The sequence below is a fragment of the Watersipora subatra genome, chromosome 1 (assembly GCF_963576615.1).
Source record: "Watersipora subatra chromosome 1, tzWatSuba1.1, whole genome shotgun sequence".
In the NCBI taxonomy this organism is placed as follows: domain Eukaryota; kingdom Metazoa; phylum Bryozoa; class Gymnolaemata; order Cheilostomatida; family Watersiporidae; genus Watersipora; species Watersipora subatra.
The window spans coordinates 65,417,107-65,439,069 of record NC_088708.1 but is presented as its reverse complement, the minus strand read 5'-3'; the positions used below and the strand labels follow the sequence as shown (position 1 = coordinate 65,439,069).

The following is a 21,963-nucleotide window of genomic DNA, read 5'->3' as shown; positions in this document are numbered from 1 at the left end:
AATTTGTAGATCGAAAGTTGTAAACAGGCGGAGTACATCAACAACTATTTGCAATGCGTTCAGCAATTTATTAGTTTGTTTACCCTGGTTTTGGCTTAGAAATTATAGTGATTTGTAAAATTGAGCTACCCCCAGTTTGCTCTTGGGAAAGCTGCCTGATTTTGTATGATTTCTGTGAAGGATACCTTTGAAGCTTAAACATGCAGTGATTATCTGTATTTAATTTTGGCTGAAGATCACTAAATGCCATCCCATTATGAAGTCAATTTTATTCACACCAAAATAATTACCAAAAAATATGTATACTGGAGCAAACATCAAGTTTGAGCACATTTTATAGTGTAACTCCTGAGATAGCCTCTGCGCACAGTCTAAAGAGGTGAAAAACTTCAAGAAACTCAGGCTTTAGACCACACACTACTTTAATACATATAGCACTTCCGTCATTTTGCTTAGGCCCTTTTGTGTCCATCTTTCTCTTTGCTCATGTCCTTCTGCAGTCAGTTCAACACTTTCAATCTCTGTCAATTCTTTTTCATTCCCAAAGTACTCTGCCAACTCTTCTTTTGTCGTGGCCAATGGTGGTCCCCCGTATTCGTTACGATCGTATTCGTGAACACACAACATATGAACACCGTTGTTATCCAAAAGTGACTGCATAAGTTGTGCGTACCTGCTTCGATCTTGCTCATTGAGTGCTTCGTAGGAACCTCTATCCCATATCACGTCGTATTTGTCAAATGGAAGTTTGTGAACATCATTAAATAGGAATAGATCACCTTGTCCTAGGATTAATCTACCGTCTGCAGTCATAGTATATGGTTGGTTTGCAGTATTCGTTTCTGTTAGTCCATTATCTTCAAAAAACTCGGTGATCGCTAGTGGGGCATACTCTATACCCACCACTGTGCAGCCAAGCTTGTACAGAAGGTACATATCATAACTCTTCCCACACAATGGTACAAGCACCTTCAAATCCTCTGGCTTTCGTCCCGGAAAGTTTTCCGTAATAAGCTTATCCAAATGCTTCCACATCAATTGGTTTCCACTTTTTTGGTGAAACGTGATGTTTCTGTCTGTTGGTGACCACCGCTGCTCCCACATGCTGAGGGTATAGTTGTTGTTTGCCGGAGAAGGCTTGACTTTCTCTTCCTCTGTCATACTTACTGCAACGTATAACTGTTAATTGTCACTCTTTTTCCCCCTTGCACTAGTAGCTACTTATCAGTTCAGCTGTGGGCTCATTCACTGTCATCTATTCATTCAAGCTGGCGATTGTTGGTTTTATCGCTAGTGTTCACTGAAGCGTGTTACCACTGATTACTATTACATTGATCATATCAATGCATAGAAATTTAGGTGAATTGATCTCGCAATTTGTCTAACAATTTGTATGCAGGCTGTTCTGGTATGAACCGAGTTTAGCAATTAGCTGTTCCTCCAAATTACCGTATTTGTTTTGTAGCATGCTATTGATTTGAACAACGTAGTGATAGAACTACATGGATTTTTAATATAACAAAAGTTCAACCTTCAATATTGGTAAGCTGATATAAAAGAAAAGCTTAACAATGGCGAGCCACACTTTCTATTCTTCTTTTATTAAAGGTAGCAGCTGTTCTCTATTATTAATAACACACATAAAACAACTGCGGTGTGTTACTCATAAATATGTCATCGTATATGTAGTGAGAGAGCTTACAAGAAATTATCTGCTTCTGTTAATAGTTCGGCAAAACAAGGAAACATCAACATACATCTATATACATAAATATCAAAGTTTGTCGTCTGTTCAGATGTCTGCCTGTCCAATTATAGCTATTATAATCTTGGAATGAAAAGTTCACTTCATGCTGGATTTGAACTCACGGAGATTGCAACCACAAGTATTAAATGATGCCTTTAATCACTGAGCTATACAGTCTTTATCATTCTATCGCTCTTATCATATAACGTATATCATGTACCGTATACTGTATGCACACACTGAATGTGCACTTATGATTATTAACTAATATTACCTTCTGCATTTTTTACTTTTTGAAATTGTTTAAAAACTAATTTTTTGCTACCATTACCAATTTTTTCAATTTGTAATTTTTAAACGAGTCGTTTCAATTTCAAATGTGTCGTTACACTTCTATTTCCAGTTTTTCGTAAAGTTCGATCGTTAAACGGTGAAGGCTAATAATTTTCACGTGGACAGTTGTATTATCTCGAGTAGGAATAGCCTCTACATTCTCTCTCCGCTCGGTCAGACAAAGGCAGTACGATCTCTCATTTTTACAGTTGTACCAGTATCAAGAGGTACCAGTATCGTCGTATTCAAATTTTTGATGGATAGCTTCTGGTGGAACAGTAACCTTTTTTTATACACACACACTTCTATGCACGAATTGTTATTATTAATTCAATATATTCAGGATTTTTATTTTGTTTTTTTTCAGTTCGCACTATTGTATCATTACTAAATCATCTTTTATTGTAATTGTAGCGCAACAGGCTTAATTTAGCTATTACTTGCTAATTTTTTCACATTTACATTTAAACACTTTTATAGTCGTTTTATTTTATTTCTTAATTTATTTGGCCTGCACAAAAAATTTCCTTCATGATATGAAGTTTGAAAGTTACAGTGGTTTGAAAAAGTTTGAAAACCTTTACAGTTCCGTCTCTCTCTTAATTTATTTATACTGAACAAAACATTTTTCATGATATGAAGTCTGGAAGTTAAAATGGTACCTGTTGTTATATGTTGAATAAAAATAAATCTTTTGTGCAAAGATTTTCATTGCCCGGGCAACACCGGGCATTCACCTAATCTATATATATATTTCTCCAAGTTTGTGTGTATACGCGTTGTCCAGCTATAGCTATTAAAATCTTGGAATAAAGGATTTGTAGAGTAGAAGATTTAATCTCGGAACCTCCCATTCACCAGTCGACCGCCTTACTAGCTGAGTCACAGAGCTTGATCGATTGGCCAAGCAATATATGTCACTATATGAAAGCAAATAGGTAGGCTAGCGCTTTAGATCAGGACGTTAAATCATCATAGCATAGCTCCGTAGCAGCCGTAGCTCTCATTAGTAAGCTTACTCAAATTTTTCATTGGCATTGTGCCAGGCTAATAGCAAGTGGCAGGCGACTCTAAATACCTCTCAATGTTTATAAGCTGATTTTTAGTACCCGGGTAATGCCGGGTAACACCGCTAGTGTAGTTATAAAATCAACTCCCAAATAATAGCATGAGTTCATCATGCAATAACAAACAGCATCGAATCTTAGCTTTCAAGTTCCTACATTTGACCGAATACAGGGTGTGAAGGAGATAGATGACCAATGGAAGCTAATAAAGTTCACAGTGATCAAGTATATGAAGGGCGAGTCTGAGAGGGGCTACATACTAGGTGGAGTGGAGGAAGTCATGGTTCTTTTAGATGAACACATAATGAACCTTCAGGGCATGTCAGCGTCGCGATATATTGGCCCCTTTCGGAACACAGTCTATGAATGGGAAAAAAGTCTCAGCTATATATCTGAGGTCATAGAGGTTGGTATAACTAGTTTTTCAGCAGCTCTTTTACTGGTGTCTACATTTGAGGTAATTTCTAGCAAATGATGCCCAGTTACGTAAACCACTGCAGTTCGTAAGTCGGTACATATGTACTAATTTTTCCTTTTCAAAGTGTTTCTATGGTGTTCAAATAATACTCACTATTAAACAGCATTACATACTTTTCTCCTCAGTTTTATAATCATGGACACTGTAAGGTTCCTCCTCTTGTGTTGTCAAGGTTGTTCCCCCATTTGCCTGTCTTAAATGTAAAGTTGAAGAGACCATAAAAATATTTTTTGTTGATTGTTAATTAATTAATTTAGTTCTTTGCAAAGTTTAATATGGTTCATTTGTATTACTATTTTGTATAATTAATCGACTTCTATATTGTTAGCTTTAGAGCTGTGGAATGAATTAACACAACTACAATATATTCTACAAGAATATTTGCTATGGCATGACTGGTTTGACATATATGGCAAATATCGCAATGGATCAATGTTAACGGATTCTATGTAAATATAGGCATTAAAGATGTAGTTGCGTCAAATTTGAGTTCATTTTAAAAGAAAGTATTTATTTTGTCTATCAGTTGATATGTTGCTTGTTGTGTTAGGCGATCTCATTGTCAAGATATTTGGAGATTAAAAAACGCTCAGACCAAAAAACATGCCCAGACTTGCCAAAAATGATACAACCTGTCTCTATCTCTCGTATTCCCATCGGCTAATGCAATAAAAGTCTAGTCCTACGTGGCTCTATTGGCATATATTTTAGTTTGTATTTCCTCATGTTGGCTAGAATAAAATTTTAAATCCAGCTACAGATACATTATTATGAATGTTTCAAATGCCTCAAATAAGGGAAATTGAAAACTTGTCATATTAGCTACCTCTAAATGTGTAAACATTTGAGTACCGACTACCAATTTTACTGGTCTAGGGTAATTAGGTCGTCGAGTTAGCTTATTTCATCACAGCCTTTGTATCAGTTAAGTTCTCAGTTGCTACACGCACACCGGAAACTAGCTACTAAATAAAATAGGCACGCCGCCATCTTTGGAAATAATATATTCGAATATATGGTGAAACCAACTGCATCCCAAAAAGTCATGTATAGTCTACGTTATCTAGTCATTATTAGTATCAATTTGTAGAAAATTTTACTGGTCCATTCGATTACTCAATTCAAGTACAAAACAAATGGGTTTATGAGTTGACCGAAATAGTGAACGCAAAACAACGTCAAGTTCGTTGAAATCAATTAACTCACCGATTCTGGTAAAGGATTAATAAAACCATTATTGCACCTGGTTGGCGGTTTGTGGACTCAGCTGTTGTCGCTTAGTAGGGTAGCGCATAAAATTTTTTGAACTTAATATTTGGTCCGTTGGAATTGAGTCAAGCTATTCAAAAGTACTTGTCAATACAGCTCTGATTACACTTCATAAATCCATCTATCAGAGAAGATTTTAGCACAGATGATAACAGGGCTATAATGTATTCAATATGTTCTGCAAATCATGTCTTGCATTGTCTTCAACAATATTATTTTCTTATATAATTTTACAAGCCCAAAATTTTTTTATCGCAGCACAAAGTTTTTATTAAAAACATCCATCCAAGTCGTGGCCATTCACATAGTTTCAGTTCATATAACAGGACAAATTATTCTACTGTAGTAAACTCAAACAAAACATATTATGGTTTGTGCAGCACACATTTGTGTCTCTCTTTCCCATTTATGGCAGTTTCCAGACCGACACGACTGCTCCTCTAGTGAACCTGTAAACATAAACATCCTGCAACATTAAAACAAATGTAATAAATGTCATTCATATATCTATGTCATTCTAACGCTTATCTACTGAAAGCTTTCAATTTGAGAGTTAGATAGATTGCGAGTGTAATTTTCAAAACGAATAAATGTTTAACAAAAGCATAAATACGCCAAGCCAACAATTCGTAGCTTTGTTTCTGAGAGTTGAAGATGAGCATTGATCAATCGATTTTCCTCACTTTTTACACCCGGAACATAAATTCTGATAATAAATCTAATTTACTAGCTAAAAATACCAAAGAAAATGCTATAGCTAGGTGAAATGACAAAAAGTTGTGAAATGATTAAAAAGTTATGCAATGATGATTCGTGATTGCAAAAAGTTGTAATTTTACTTATTAGTAGATGTATTCATGAGTAGGCCTACTAAAACTATTACTGTTAGCTTAGAATATATGTAAAGGATACTCAAAGTTGAAAATAAATTCACCTCCATTCTCCTATCTTCCTCTGCAGCATAACGCTGCTGACGCCTGTCAGTTCTAACCATAACCTGTCTGATGATTAATGTAAAATAAATATGTCGATGCATGTAGCTACTAGAATCTACTAGTAGTCGATACGCGTAACTAACTAGTAATAGAGTAATCTCCCTAACAACGAGAATCTGCGACATCACAGACAAACCGTTTTACAAGCGATAACATTTAATATGACCTATATAAAAAATTCGCCCTAATGATTGGCTAAAGAAGAGATCTTATATTTTTCGCTCATGGACTCTTTTCTTATGTACCACCCATGACGTCACGAATGAAGCACCCGCTGGAATCTGAGCTTTTTAAAAGATGGCCTCATTCAAACGCATTTTTTTCTGGACAGGGTTAGTCTACAAAGACAAAAATAACATCAAATTGTAGCTGATGTTTTAACATTTTATTGGTCTTAATTTCATTAAATCGACCATTTTGACGCAGCCACATCTTTAATGACTTATAACGCAAGCACCAAGCTGTGGATGTAAATCTGCCTAGTAAAATAAAGGTTCGGTGTGAAGCATGTTACAGGAACACAATATGGGATTTATAGACTAAAGATAGTGGTGTAGCCTAGGTTACCAAACCAAAACATTCTCTATCATGCTACAAATACTCCAAAATATTTGTCATTAGACAAACACTTTGTTGCTAAGGTTCCCCATCAGTCTGGCCAGATTAAACCCGGACATATTAAACCCAAATGCAGTATCAAAGAAGTTTAGCATGTAGATTCAAGTGTAAATTATATTTATCTGACCTTATGTATTCCTCTGCAAATATCTTCTCTCACATCTTATTTGACTTTGCTTACTTAAAAAAAATACTAGACATGAATTGCTGCGCAAAGCTCAGCTTGTAAAGGGGTTTGCTGCGCAAAGCTCAGCAACCCACTTTACAAGTGCCTCTACAAAGGCACTCGTAGCACGCAAAGACATGCTACGAGCGCCTTTATATGCCCTTTTGTTTCTAACTTTTTCAAGGCTCAAAATTATAAGGAGATTGTAAATATAAACCACACCATTCATTCAATTCTGCAGTTGATGTATTTGTTGACTGTTTGCCCTATTACTGGGTGCATTTAAGTCATGCTCACAATGATAACAAATATCAACAAAAATTTTATGGAGTGAAAAATTATTTTTATCTAACTACTACTAACTGGAGATATTTGCAAATGTTAACTGCACTTTTACACGATTTGCTTAAAATCACATCTTGAAAATGTCATGTTAATCAAGCAGTTATCATAGACTTATTGGCTCATTGCAAAACGCCCTGAAAGCCTACTTCCTCTTATAACAAACCTCAATTATAATCTCATCAATCAAGTTATTGAACAAATTAGTTATTTTCTCTTATAGAATTGCTAGTTCGAAACGATGAGCTCCCCTTATTTGACCATTTCATGTTTTCCACATTATATACAACAGCATTTCTCTACTATTATTATTACTATGTAAGCTGATGCATTTTAGTATTATAGAACTCAATTGTTAGAAAACAGAATTCAGCAGACTCAGGTCCTAGAGCTTTCATAATTTCATAAACCCATAATTTTAGATGAGGAACATAGCATTACTAGACTACTCTTTTTAAGTTTTCAGAAAAATACAAACTTGGATGTTTTGGAATATTACCCTACTTCCTGACCCCCTTTTTTGGGAAGTGAAGTTTATCTCACGAAGCACTGTGGCAGTCCAGTGTGCCGTGAGAGGTCGTCTGGTCTGTCAATAAAGCACAGAGAATAAGGATATATGCAGAATAGTTCTAAAACAATTGACAGTTGAAGACTAGCGCAGGTGACAGTGAGCCGGGTGGTAAACATGGTTGTAGCGGGTTTGATATAAATATGGTACAATCTTTTTTCCATTTTCCAATCGTGGTTTTGGACAGACGAACAGACATGGCTCTTGTTATAGTAAAGATTTTTTTCAGTTCCACATTTTGCCTCTTAACCATTGAACTTTTAAAGTCCTCCATGTTTACTATTTTCATCTTGTTGTAGACAGCATTTCATCTCTTACAGCTATTGCTGTTTTAATTCCTGAGTTTTTCAATTGTCTACATCTTGATGCAGAGACTTGCTAAAACATTGCTTATCACTACATAACTGATTATAAACAAAAATATCTAGATATGAAGTCTAAAATAAAATGTGCTTTATGATTAATTTTCTGTATCATCACCTTCATTTTGGTAGACACAGCTCTGATGGTAGTGTATAAGACTATCCCCACTGACACACGCCTATACATTTGACTTAGATTTTAACTTCATCAAAAATGCTGATTTTACCAGCAAATGTCTTTGGCAAATTTTAAGATATATGAATATATACATTTATTTGGTGTTGCGTATAAGCGTTTCAGTCAAGAGATGGTAAATAGATGTACCACTTTGTGGTGTTACCGCAAAGCATTCTATTATCCTTGTTGGCACTTAGAATAGTTTTTAGTTAGCTCATCGAGTCCGTATCATAGCTTGGCTGTTATGATATGCTATTGTTGTGCAGGCTTGGATGCACGTGCAGAGAAAATGGATGTATCTGGAGAGTATCTTCTTGGGAGGAGACATCAGATCTCAGCTGCCCGAGAGCGCCAGACGCTTTGATAAGATTGACAGCAACTTCAAAAAGGTTAGTGTCATATGTTAGACATTATTTTTCTCTGCTGTACCTCTACTAAAAGCTATATTTCAGCAATTAATTTAGTAAAACAATATGGAACTTGTTTTGGCTGTTAACTAACCTAGATTCAGCTGGAGGCGTTCAAGAGCCCTCTCATTCGACCCATCTGTCACGCTCCTAGACGCCTCGAAGAGCTGCGCCTCATAGCGGATGGTCTGGAGGCCTGTCAAAAGTCACTCAATGATTACCTCCATATCAAGAGAAATGCATTCCCACGTTTCTTCTTCATATCTGATGAGGAGCTGCTCAGTATTCTAGGGAGTTCTGAACCACAGTGCGTTCAGGAGCACATGATTAAGGTAATCTGTCTCATCTCTCCATTTCTCTCATCCTGTAATGATCAACACATGATTAAGGTAATCTGTCTCATCTCTCCATTTCCCTCATCCTGTTTATAGCTAGCTTCTTAACGGGTCTGTTATACGCCTCTCTTCTTGCCGATTATCTTCCTACAACGATTGCCTTGCCCGAACTATATGTATTACATCTGATGGGTGCTTAGTTATACTGTGTTACTTGTAGTAAATGCCTAACCTAGTTATATACAGGTACTAACTGGAAAACCGGGCGTTGCTCGAGTAATAAAAAGGTTTTTGGACAGAAAATTAGTTTTATTTAACACATACAACATGAAGTATCTTAACTTTTATGTGAAGCCGTTTATTTATATATTTGAATATCTGTAGACATATTGTCATTACCACACCACCCAAGATGTGAATGATTGCAGGTTCTTTTCTTTGGAGGCATTAGGTTATGTGTAACTTTTCAGAATACATGTATTTAAATGATAAATGTAAAATCAAAACTTTAACTGAATATGGAAGTATTTTGTAATTGAATTAGATATATATATATACAGTCAAACATGGATAACTCGAACTTCAAGGGACCGAGCAAAACTGTTCGAATTATCAGAGCGTTCAAGTTATCAGAGCACTGTCACAAGTCCATATATTTACTTATTTATTAGTAGATACATGTACATATACAAACTATAATATAAATCAAAAGCACAAATGGCTTGTTTCAAATTAAATGCTTCTAATGTAAAGTTTAAAACGTTTTCATGAAAAAGTATAGAGATTTTTCTATCACTTGAGATTGGTTTGTTGTTTGAGGTGATGTTATTGCCAGGACGTTTTTCAGATTGACATTGGCAAAACTTGATCGTTGTTGAAATGCTCAAAAGAAAAGACATCTTTTTCTTTTGGGGTTTTACCCACGATCAATTTTGCCGTTTTTTCTTGAAGTTTATGCAGATTACCTTACTTTACCTGGGATTCGTTAAGAGCAACACTCCGAGGCAGTTCAATTAGAAGTTTTACGAGGTTTTACGGTACATTCTATATCACTCACGCTTTTTTAATAGATACTTATTGAATGTACACACGTATTCTGTGTTTAGGTCAAACGATGAATAGTTTTTTGTAGCTCAGACAACGTATACGTTTAATCACAACAATTTTTAAGACGTTTTAAACATTCAACATTCCGACGTTGATTCAACACGGAATCAACGTCGGAAAACTATTCATCACGGGCTAGCCGAGTCACGCACTCAAGGATTTTCGCCACGCACATACAAAACAAAAACAACATGCGATTTTTGTTTTGTATGTGCGTGGCGAAAATCCTTGCGCGCGTGACCCGGCTAGCTCGTGCTATTCATCGTATCGCAGTATAAATCAAATTTCACCAAACTTTTAGAAAAGTCGTTGACAAAAATATTTTGCCGATGGTGGTAATAACGACGCTTATGAATTACGAAAAGATGAAGTTTACCTCTATGGCTTTGAATAAAGTGATTTTCTAAAGCGATAACAACCGTTTCGGTAGCCGTTGGGCAAAAAAACAGTTCGAATTAACAGTGTTGAGTTCGAGTTATCTATAGCAATTTATCATTACGTGGGAACGGACCAAAGGAAATGTTCGAATTAACCATGTGTTCGAGCTATCCGTGGACGAGTTATCCATGTTTGACTGTATATATATGTAGATATATATAAAGATATATATATATATATATATATTTACTACCTGTATTACTCTATAGTTATGGATGTCTTGTTGTGTACCTTTGTAGATGTTTGACAACATAGCTTCCTTAGACTTTGCTTCCAGTGGTAACTCAGACTTGTTGGCTAAGGCAATGGTTTCAGCCGAGAAAGAGGTGATGGTTTTGAGAGAGCCTGTGCTAGCTGAAGGAGCTGTTGAGGACTGGATGACACGTCTTGTGAACGAGATGAGGAAGACCAACAGAGTACTTACGAAAGAAGCTATCTTTTATTATAGCTTCAAAAAAACTAGGTATCTTACCATAAATGGTTGATCGCTGTTGCCTTTCTGCTGTCTTGCCAGCGCAGAACAATCAGTTTAAAAGAACTACATTTCAAAGTAGCGTTCACATTAAGGAAAAACTACATTATATGCTATGGGTAAGCTAAGGTGGTATGAATTTTACAGATTAATTTCTAGTTCATTAAAGTACATGCGACTTACATTCAGTTCAAGTAGGACTTTCTCGGACTACTATACATTGAGTAGTATAGTTATGTGCAAATAATACCCTCCTGACTTTCAAGCATTGTAATCGGGATATACTATCGCTTGCATGAGATGGCGACATGCAATAGACTTAAATTCTTTAGCAATATGTATTCAAAGGATTAGATGGCATAAGAATGCACCTGTACTTATATTTATTATAAATGTTCTTTTCATAACGAATATTAGGCTACATTCAACAAAGTTTGTTACAAACATGGCACCAAAAATGTTGTGGTGGTAATGTGTCCAGAGTATTAAACCTATTAGTTGAAAAGATGATGGCAACAATGACAAGACTAATCACGATACATTATATAACACAAGTTTGTATTATATATTGTATCGTGAGAAAAAACTAGTGTTGATTAAAATTCTGTTGTTAGCATCGCAATCATGTTCATGCGCCAAATTTGCCGCTGTCACAACTTTTTTTAGCATACAATCAAATATACATATACAGTACATATATGCTACATTCCTTCTACCGTTTGGTTTTAAAACTGCCTTTAGTCGGTCAAACCGGCCTCTGAAGCACCCACCTACTGGTTATCTGATTGAAAATGATAGAAATCGCTGGCATAACTGGGCTTGATGCTTGTAGGATATAATTTAAAGAATATGGCATATAAAATTTTGTAAAGCTTCTAAGCTATATAAGTTAAAGCAAAGGTGAAGGTTACAAAGGAAACATGTCAAACAAAAATAAAACATGAAGAAAATTTATAAAGACAGTAGTTCAGGTAGTCCCGAGTGAGTTTAGGTAGTCCCAAGTGAGTTTAGGTAGTCTCAAGTCAGTTCAAGTAGTCCCAAGTCAGTTTAGGTAGTCCCAAGTGAGTTTAGGTAGTCCCAAGTGAGTTTAGGTAGTCCCAAGTGCGTTTAGGTAGTCTCAAGTCAGTTCAAGTAGTCCCAAGTCAGTTTAGGTAGTCCCAAGTGAGTTTAGGTAGTCCCAAGTAAGTTTCGACATCTCGTCTAGGTTAGAGTGTGTTGCACTTGTTTGTTGTATTTTTGAGGTGAAGAAACTGAGAAACCACTTCGTTACTTCATTATTAATATATGTTTTACGTCATTCTTTAACAAATTAGTTTTATTTGGTAAGAAGTTATAGTAGATTTTTATCTGAAGATCAAATTTACGGAATTACAATGTAGTCTTGTAGGAATACTTTCTCTAACGTAAGATGATGATTTTAACATATGTGATATAGGTCACAGAACGAATTCACATTGTAGAGGTTTGTGTCTATTAAACGAAATTAATTTCTGCAGATTGAAGCCAGTTAGTTCTGTTGCATTGATGGAATTTCTTCGCAAGATTACTAGATGCTGATAAAGCAGATTTTGTGATCTGTGTGCAGGGTTGAGTGGATGTTGGACTACCAGGGCATGATCTGCTTAGCCGCTAACCAGGTATGGTGGACATGGGAGTGCGAGGACACTTTTCACAGAATGAAAAAAGGAAAACACAAGTCAGGCATGAAAGACTTTGCTAAAAAGCAGCACAGACAGATAGATGAGCTTGTTGTGAAGGTTAGCTATACAATGTCATGCGCATTTGTACTGGGTATATTTATTATGTATTTATATAAAAAATATGTCCAACAGCTACAGTTCCAATCTATAGTGAGGATTCCATTGCACTGTCATATTATAAATGTGATTGCGTATCTGTGACTCTGACAAGGGAGTTTTGACATTCTTATGAACCTTTACTACTGTTTAGAGCAAGAGACAATGCTTTCTTTTTATTCGAGTTACTAATGGATTACCACACGTAATTCACTGAAGAGTTGAATGTTGTTGATAGCCATGACCTTCATATATATTTTATAGGTGCGCTCGCCTCTAACACCTAATGACAGGACAAAGTTCAACACAGTTCTGACCATAGATGTACATGCTAGAGACATCATTGATGGGTTTGTCAGAGACAGGTATGTCTAATTATCTTCCTTTTATTCGCTTGTTCAGGCTCTTTTCATCACTACCTAATCTCTATCTCTGTACTCTCTTTTACAGTGTAGTTGATGCGAGTGAATTTGAGTGGGAGAGTCAACTGAAGTTCTATTGGCTAAGGGATCCAGATAATCTATTTGTCAGGCAGTGCACAGGAGAATTCCGATATGGGCGAGTGACTTCTATTGCATATTGTCTTGGCAAACATTTTGCTCTCTTAAATCTTAATGTCTTTAAACCTTTTATTTAATTTTCACACATCAATTGATGTATGTTAATAAAACCTTATTTAATATCGTTTTCTTTGACAATTTTGTGACATTGTTGAATGAACTTTTATCTGAGAAACTCACCTTATCTTCGTGAATGAATATTTCTTAGTTTTCTGTGCAGGTATGAGTACATGGGTCTCAATGGCCGCTTGGTCATTACCCCTCTCACTGATAGGATTTATCTCACACTCACCCAGGCTCTGAGCATGTACCTGGGTGGGGCACCGGCAGGCCCTGCAGGTACTGGCAAGACTGAAACAACAAAGGATTTAGCCAAAGCTCTGGGACTTCTTTGTGTGGTGACCAATTGTGGGGAAGGAATGGATTTTCAGGTGAGGACATCAAGTAGGAATAGCAAAAAGAGATTGTGCACAGAAATGGTTATATGTGTACATTGTGTGTGTTTATGGTAAAGGTAACCTTTGTGTGAAACTGAGAGTTGTAAGGTAAAGGAATGGTCTAGTATGAAACTGAGAGTTGTAAGGTAAAGGAATGGTCTAGTGTGAAACTGAGAGTTATAAGGTAAAGGAATGGTCTAGTGTGAAACTGAGAGTTGTAAGGTAAAGGAATGGTCTAGTGTGAAACTGAGAGTTGTAAGGTAAAGGAATGGTCTAGTGTGAAGTTGAGAGTTGTAAGGTAAAGGAATGATCTAGTGTGAAACTGAGAGTTGTAAGGTAAAGGAATGGTCTAGTGTTAAACTGAGAGTTATAAGGTAAAGGAATGGTCTAGTGTGAAACTGAGAGTTGTAAGGTAAAGGAATGGTCTAGTATGAAACTGAGAGTTGTAAGGTAAAGGAATGGTCTAGTGGAAAACTGAGAGTTGTAAGGTAAAGCAAGGGTCTAGTGTGAAACTGAGAGTTGTAAGGTAAAGGAATGGTCTAGTATGAAACTGAGAGTTGTAAGGTAAAGGAATGGTCTAGTGTGAAACTGAGAGTTGTAAGGTAAAGGAATGGTCTAGTATGAAACTGAGAGTTGTAAGGTAAAGGAATGGTCTAGTGTGAAACTGAGAGTTATAAGGTAAAGGAATGGTCTAGTGTGAAACTGAGAGTTGTAAGGTAAAGGAATGGTCTAGTGTGAAACTGAGAGTTGTAAGGTAAAGGAATGGTCTAGTGTGAAACTGAGAGTTGTAAGGTAAAGGAATGGTCTAGTGTGAAACTGAGAGTTATAAGGTAAAGGAATGGTCTAGTGTGAAACTGAGAGTTGTAAGGTAAAGGAATGGTCTAGTGTGAAACTGAGAGTTGTAAGGTAAAGGAATGGTCTAGTGTCGAACTGAGAGTTATAAGGTAAAGGAATGGTCTAGTGTGAAACTGAGAGTTGTAAGGTAAAGGAATGGTCTAGTGTGAAACTGAGAGTTGTAAGGTAAAGGAATGGTCTAGTGTGAAACTGAGAGTTGTAAGGTAAAGGAATGGTCTAGTGTGAAACTGAGAGTTGTAAGGTAAAGGAATGGTCTAGTGGAAAACTGTGAGTTGTAAGGTAAAGGAATGGTCTAGTGTGAAACTGAGAGTTGTAAGGTAAAGGAATAGTCTAGTGTGTAACTGAGAGTTGTAAGGTAAAGGAATGGTCTAGTGTGAAACTGAGAGTTGTAAGGTAAAGGAATGGTCTAGTATGAAACTGAGAGTTGTAAGGTAAAGGAATGGTCTAGTGTCAAACTGAGAGTTGTAAGGTAAAGGAATGGTCTAGTGGAAAACTGTGAGTTGTAAGGTAAAGGAATGGTCTAGTGTGAAACTGAGAGTTATAAGGTAAAGGAATGGTCTAGTGTGAAACTGAGAGTTGTAAGGTAAAGGAATGGTCTAGTGTGAAACTGAGAGTTGTAAGGTAAAGGAATGGTCTAGTGTCGAACTGAGAGTTATAAGGTAAAGGAATGGTCTAGTGTGAAACTGAGAGTTGTAAGGTAAAGGAATGGTCTAGTGTGAAACTGAGAGTTGTAAGGTAAAGGAATGGTCTAGTGTGAAACTGAGAGTTGTAAGGTAAAGGAATGGTCTAGTGTCGAACTGAGAGTTATAAGGTAAAGGAATGGTCTAGTGTGAAACTGAGAGTTGTAAGGTAAAGGAATGGTCTAGTGTGAAACTGAGAGTTATAAGGTAAAGGAATGGTCTAGTGTGAAACTGAGAGTTATTAGGTAAAGAAATGGTCTAGTGTGAAACTGAGAGTTGTAAGGTAAAGGAATGGTCTAGTGTCGAACTGAGAGTTATAAGGTAAAGGAATGGTCTAGTGTGAAACTGAGAGTTGTAAGGTAAAGGAATGGTCTAGTATGAAACTGAGAGTTGTAAGGTAAAGGAATGGTCTAGTGTAAAACTGAGAGTTGTAAGGTAAAGGAATGATCTAGTGTAAAACTGAGAGTTGTAAGGTAAAGGAATGGTCTAGTGTGAAACTGAGAGTTATAAGGTAAAGGAATGGTCTAGTATGAAACTGAGAGTTGTAAGGTAAAGGAATGGTCTAGTGGAAAACTGTGAGTTGTAAGGTAAAGGAATGGTCTAGTGTGAAACTGAGAGTTATAAGGTAAAGGAATGGTCTAGTGTGAAACTGAGAGTTGTAAGGTAAAGGAATGGTCTAGTGGAAAACTGTGAGTTGTAAGGTAAAGGAATGGTCTAGTGTGAAACTGAGAGTTATAAGGTAAAGGAATGGTCTAGTGTGAAACTGAGAGTTGTAAGGTAAAGGAATGGTCTAGTGTGAAACTGAGAGTTGTAAGGTAAAGGAATGATCTAGTGTGAAACTGAGAGTTGTAAGGTAAAGGAATGGTCTAGTGTCGAACTGAGAGTTATAAGGTAAAGGAATGGTCTAGTGTGAAACTGAGAGTTGTAAGGTAAAGGAATGGTCTAGTGTGAAACTGAGAGTTGTAAGGTAAAGGAATGGTCTAGTGTGAAACTGAGAGTTGTAAGGTAAAGGAATGGTCTAGTGGAAAACTGTGAGTTGTAAGGTAAAGGAATGGTCTAGTGTGAAACTGAGAGTTGTAAGGTAAAGGAATGGTCTAGTGTGAAACTGAGAGTTATAAGGTAAAGGAATGGTCTAGTGTGAAACTGAGAGTTGTAAGGTAAAGGAATGGTCTAGTATGAAACTGAGAGTTGTAAGGTAAAGGAATGGTCTAGTGTGAAACTGAGAGTTGTAAGGTAAAGCAAGGGTCTAGTGTGAAACTGAGAGTTGTAAGGTAAAGGAATGGTCTAGTATGAAACTGAGAGTTGTAAGGTAAAGGAATGGTCTAGTGTGAAACTGAGAGTTGTAAGGTAAAGGAATGGTCTAGTATGAAACTGAGAGTTGTAAGGTAAAGGAATGGTCTAGTGTGAAACTGAGAGTTATAAGGTAAAGGAATGGTCTAGTGTGAAACTGAGAGTTGTAAGGTAAAGGAATGGTCTAGTGTGAAACTGAGAGTTGTAAGGTAAAGGAATGGTCTAGTGTGAAACTGAGAGTTGTAAGGTAAAGGAATGGTCTAGTGTCAAACTGAGAGTTGTAAGGTAAAGGAATGGTCTAGTGGAAAACTGTGAGTTGTAAGGTAAAGGAATGGTCTAGTGTGAAACTGAGAGTTATAAGGTAAAGGAATGGTCTAGTGTGAAACTGAGAGTTGTAAGGTAAAGGAATGGTCTAGTGTGAAACTGAGAGTTGTAAGGTAAAGGAATGGTCTAGTGTGAAACTGAGAGTTGTAAGGTAAAGGAATGGTCTAGTGTGAAACTGAGAGTTGTAAGGTAAAGGAATGGTCTAGTATGAAACTGAGAGTTGTAAGGTAAAGGAATGGTCTAGTGGAAAACTGTGAGTTGTAAGGTAAAGGAATGGTCTAGTGTGAAACTGAGAGTTGTAAGGTAAAGGAATGGTCTAGTATGAAACTGAGAGTTGTAAGGTAAAGGAATGGTCTAGTGTCAAACTGAGAGTTGTAAGGTAAAAGAATGGTCTAGTGGAAAACTGTGAGTTGTAAGGTAAAGGAATGGTCTAGTGTGAAACTGAGAGTTATAAGGTAAAGGAATGGTCTAGTGTGAAACTGAGAGTTGTAAGGTAAAGGAATGGTCTAGTGTGAAACTGAGAGTTGTAAGGTAAAGGAATGGTCTAGTGTGAAACTGAGAGTTGTAAGGTAAAGGAATGGTCTAGTGTGAAACTGAGAGTTGTAAGGTAAAGGAATGGTCTAGTGTGAAACTGAGAGTTGTAAGGTAAAGGAATGGTCTAGTGTGAAACTGAGAGTTATAAGGTAAAGGAATGGTCTAGTGTGAAACTGAGAGTTATAAGGTAAAGGAATGGTCTAGTGTGAAACTGAGAGTTGTAAGGTAAAGGAATGGTCTAGTGTGAAACTGAGAGTTGTAAGGTAAAGGAATGGTCTAGTGTGAAACTGAGAGTTGTAAGATAAAGGAATGGTCTAGTGTGAAACTGAGAGTTGTAAGGTAAAGGAATGGTCTAGTGGAAAACTGTGAGTTGTAAGGTAAAGGAATGGTCTAGTGTGAAACTGAGAGTTATAAGGTAAAGGAATGGTCTAGTGTGAAACTGAGAGTTGTAAGGTAAAGGAATGGTCTAGTGTGAAACTGAGAGTTGTAAGGTAAAGGAATGGTCTAGTGTGAAACTGAGAGTTGTAAGGTAAAGGAATGGTCTAGTGTGAAACTGAGAGTTGTAAGGTAAAGGAATGGTCTAGTGTGAAACTGAGAGTTGTAAGGTAAAGGAATGGTCTAGTGGAAAACTGTGAGTTGTAAGGTAAAGGAATGGTCTAGTGTGAAACTGAGAGTTATAAGGTAAAGGAATGGTCTAGTGTGAAACTGAGAGTTGTAAGGTAAAGGAATGGTCTAGTGTGAAACTGAGAGTTGTAAGGTAAAGGAATGGTCTAGTGTGAAACTGAGAGTTGTAAGGTAAAGGAATGGTCTAGTGTGAAACTGAGAGTTGTAAGGTAAAGGAATGGTCTAGTGTGAAACTGAGAGTTGTAAGGTAAAGGAATGGTCTAGTGTGAAACTGAGAGTTGTAAGGTAAAGGAATGGTCTAGTGTGAAACTGAGAGTTGTAAGGTAAAGGAATGGTCTAGTGTGAAACTGAGAGTTGTAAGGTAAAGGAATGGTCTAGTGTGAAACTGAGAGTTATAAGGTAAAGGAATGGTCTAGTGTGAAACTGAGAGTTATAAGGTAAAGGAATGGTCTAGTGTGAAACTGAGAGTTGTAAGGTAAAGGAATGGTCTAGTGTGAAACTGAGAGTTGTAAGGTAAAGGAATGGTCTAGTATGAAACTGAGAGTTGTAAGGTAAAGGAATGGTCTAGTGTGAAACTGAGAGTTGTAAGGTAAAGGAATGGTCTAGTGTGAAACTGAGAGTTATAAGGTAAAGGAATGGTCTAGTGTGAAACTGAGAGTTATAAGGTAAAGGAATGGTCTAGTGTGAAACTGAGAGTTGTAAGGTAAAGGAATGGTCTAGTGTCGAACTGAGAGTTATAAGGTAAAGGAATGGTCTAGTGTGAAACTGAGAGTTGTAAGGTAAAGGAATGGTCTAGTGTGAAACTGAGAGTTGTAAGGTAAAGGAATGGTCTAGTATGAAACTGAGAGTTGTAAGGTAAAGGAATGGTCTAGTGGAAAACTGTGAGTTGTAAGGTAAAGGAATGGTCTAGTGTGAAACTGAGAGTTGTAAGGTAAAGGAATGGTCTAGTATGAAACTGAGAGTTGTAAGGTAAAGGAATGGTCTAGTGTCAAACTGAGAGTTGTAAGGTAAAGGAATGGTCTAGTGGAAAACTGTGAGTTGTAAGGTAAAGGAATGGTCTAGTGTGAAACTGAGAGTTATAAGGTAAAGGAATGGTCTAGTGTGAAACTGAGAGTTGTAAGGTAAAGGAATGGTCTAGTGTCGAACTGAGAGTTATAAGGTAAAGGAATGGTCTAGTGTGAAACTGAGAGTTGTAAGGTAAAGGAATGGTCTAGTGTGAAACTGAGAGTTATAAGGTAAAGGAATGGTCTAGTATGAAACTGAGAGTTGTAAGGTAAAGGAATGGTCTAGTGTGAAACTGAGAGTTGTAAGGTAAAGGAATGGTCTAGTGTGAAACTGAGAGTTGTAAGGTAAAGGAATGGTCTAGTATGAAACTGAGAGTTGTAAGGTAAAGGAATGGTCTAGTGTGAAACTGAGAGTTGTAAGGTAAAGGAATGGTCTAGTGTGAAACTGAGAGTTATAAGGTAAAGGAATGGTCTAGTGTGAAACTGAGAGTTATAAGGTAAAGGAATGGTCTAGTGTGAAACTGAGAGTTGTAAGGTAAAGGAATGGTCTAGTGTCGAACTGAGAGTTATAAGGTAAAGGAATGGTCTAGTGTGAAACTGAGAGTTGTAAGGTAAAGGAATGGTCTAGTGTGAAACTGAGAGTTGTAAGGTAAAGGAATGGTCTAGTATGAAACTGAGAGTTGTAAGGTAAAGGAATGGTCTAGTGGAAAACTGTGAGTTGTAAGGTAAATGAATGGTCTAGTGTGAAACTGAGAGTTGTAAGGTAAAGGAATGGTCTAGTATGAAACTGAGAGTTGTAAGGTAAAGGAATGGTCTAGTGTGAAACTGAGAGTTGTAAGGTAAAGGAATGGTCTAGTGGAAAACTGTGAGTTGTAAGGTAAAGGAATGGTCTAGTGTGAAACTGAGAGTTATAAGGTAAAGGAATGGTCTAGTGTGAAACTGAGAGTTGTAAGGTAAAGGAATGGTCTAGTATGAAACTGAGAGTTGTAAGGTAAAGGAATGGTCTAGTGTCAAACTGAGAGTTGTAAGGTAAAGGAATGGTCTAGTGTGAAACTGAGAGTTGTAAGGTAAAGGAATGGTCTAGTGTGAAACTGAGAGTTGTAAGGTAAAGGAATGGTCTAGTATGAAACTGAGAGTTGTAAGGTAAAGGAATGGTCTAGTGTCAAACTGAGAGTTGTAAGGTAAAGGAATGGTCTAGTGTGAAACTGAGAGTTGTAAGGTAAAGGAATGGTCTAGTGTCAAACTGAGAGTTGTAAGGTAAAGGAATGGTCTAGTGGAAAACTGTGAGTTGTAAGGTAAAGGAATGGTCTAGTGTGAAACTGAGAGTTATAAGGTAAAGGAATGGTCTAGTGTGAAACTGAGAGTTGTAAGGTAAAGGAATGGTCTAGTGTGAAACTGAGAGTTATAAGGTAAAGGAATGGTCTAGTGTGAAACTGAGAGTTGTAAGGTAAAGGAATGGTCTAGTGTGAAACTGAGAGTTGTAAGGTAAAGGAATGGTCTAGTGGAAAACTGTGAGTTGTAAGGTAAAGGAATGGTCTAGTGTGAAACTGAGAGTTATAAGGTAAAGGAATGGTCTAGTGTGAAACTGAGAGTTGTAAGGTAAAGGAATGGTCTAGTGTGAAACTGAGAGTTGTAAGGTAAAGGAATGGTCTAGTGTCAAACTGAGAGTTGTAAGGTAAAGGAATGGTCTAGTATGAAACTGAGAGTTGTAAGGTAAAGGAATGGTCTAGTGTGAAACTGAGAGTTGTAAGGTAAAGGAATGGTCTAGTATGAAACTGAGAGTTGTAAGGTAAAGGAATGGTCTAGTGTCAAACTGAGAGTTGTAAGGTAAAGGAATGGTCTAGTGGAAAACTGTGAGTTGTAAGGTAAAGGAATGGTCTAGTGTGAAACTGAGAGTTATAAGGTAAAGGAATGGTCTAGTGTGAAACTGAGAGTTGTAAGGTAAAGGAATGGTCTAGTGTGAAACTGAGAGTTGTAAGGTAAAGGAATGGTCTAGTGTGAAACTGAGAGTTGTAAGGTAAAGGAATGGTCTAGTATGAAACTGAGAGTTGTAAGGTAAAGGAATGGTCTAGTGTGAAACTGAGAGTTGTAAGGTAAAGGAATGGTCTAGTGGAAAACTGAGAGTTGTAAGGTAAAGGAATGGTCTAGTGTGAAACTGAGAGTTGTAAGGTAAAGGAATGGTCTAGTGTCGAACTGAGAGTTATAAGGTAAAGGAATGGTCTAGTGTCGAACTGAGAGTTATAAGGTAAAGGAATGGTCTAGTGTGAAACTGAGAGTTGTTAGGTAAAGGAATGGTCTAGTGTGAAACTGAGAGTTGTTAGGTAAAGGAATGGTCTAGTGTGAAACTGAGAGTTGTAAGGTAAAGGAATGGTCTAGTGTCGAACTGAGAGTTATAAGGTAAAGGAATGGTCTAGTGTGAAACTGAGAGTTGTAAGGTAAAGGAATGGTCTAGTGTGAAACTGAGAGTTGTTAGGTAAAGGAATGGTCTAGTGTGAAACTGAGAGTTGTAAGGTAAAGGAATGGTCTAGTGTGAAACTGAGAGTTATAAGGTAAAGGAATGGTCTAGTGTGAAACTGAGAGTTGTAAGGTAAAGGAATGGTCTAGTGTGAAACTGAGAGTTATAAGGTAAAGGAATGGTCTAGTGTGAAACTGAGAGTTATAAGGTAAAGGAATGGTCTAGTGTGAAACTGAGAGTTGTAAGGTAAAGGAATGGTCTAGTGTCGAACTGAGAGTTATAAGGTAAAGGAATGGTCTAGTGTGAAACTGAGAGTTGTAAGGTAAAGGAATGGTCTAGTATGAAACTGAGAGTTGTAAGGTAAAGGAATGGTCTAGTGTAAAACTGAGAGTTGTAAGGTAAAGGAATGATCTAGTGTAAAACTGAGAGTTGTAAGGTAAAGGAATGGTCTAGTGTGAAACTGAGAGTTGTAAGGTAAAGGAATGGTCTAGTGTGAAACTGAGAGTTGTAAGGTAAAGGAAT

At 37.0% G+C, this 21,963-nt stretch overlaps 2 protein-coding genes across 2 annotated transcripts in view; one reads left to right on the top strand and one right to left on the bottom strand.

Moving 5' to 3' along the window:
• Positions 1–21,963, top strand: part of LOC137407536 (dynein axonemal heavy chain 10-like) — a 72,378-nt gene that overhangs the window by 20,242 nt on the left and 30,173 nt on the right. The window contains exons 24-31 of the mRNA XM_068094079.1: positions 3,320–3,553; positions 8,390–8,512; positions 8,629–8,862; positions 10,650–10,873; positions 12,468–12,639; positions 12,943–13,043; positions 13,129–13,236; positions 13,459–13,669. Coding sequence (XP_067950180.1) covers positions 3,320–3,553; positions 8,390–8,512; positions 8,629–8,862; positions 10,650–10,873; positions 12,468–12,639; positions 12,943–13,043; positions 13,129–13,236; positions 13,459–13,669 — 1,407 coding nt within the window. The remainder of the gene's footprint in view (positions 1–3,319; positions 3,554–8,389; positions 8,513–8,628; positions 8,863–10,649; positions 10,874–12,467; positions 12,640–12,942; positions 13,044–13,128; positions 13,237–13,458; positions 13,670–21,963) is intronic.
• Positions 255–1,265, bottom strand: LOC137404534 (thiopurine S-methyltransferase-like). Its single transcript, XM_068090762.1, has one exon. The coding sequence runs from the start codon at positions 1,159–1,161 to the stop codon at positions 418–420; it is 744 nt and encodes a 247-aa protein (XP_067946863.1). The 5' UTR covers positions 1,162–1,265; the 3' UTR covers positions 255–417.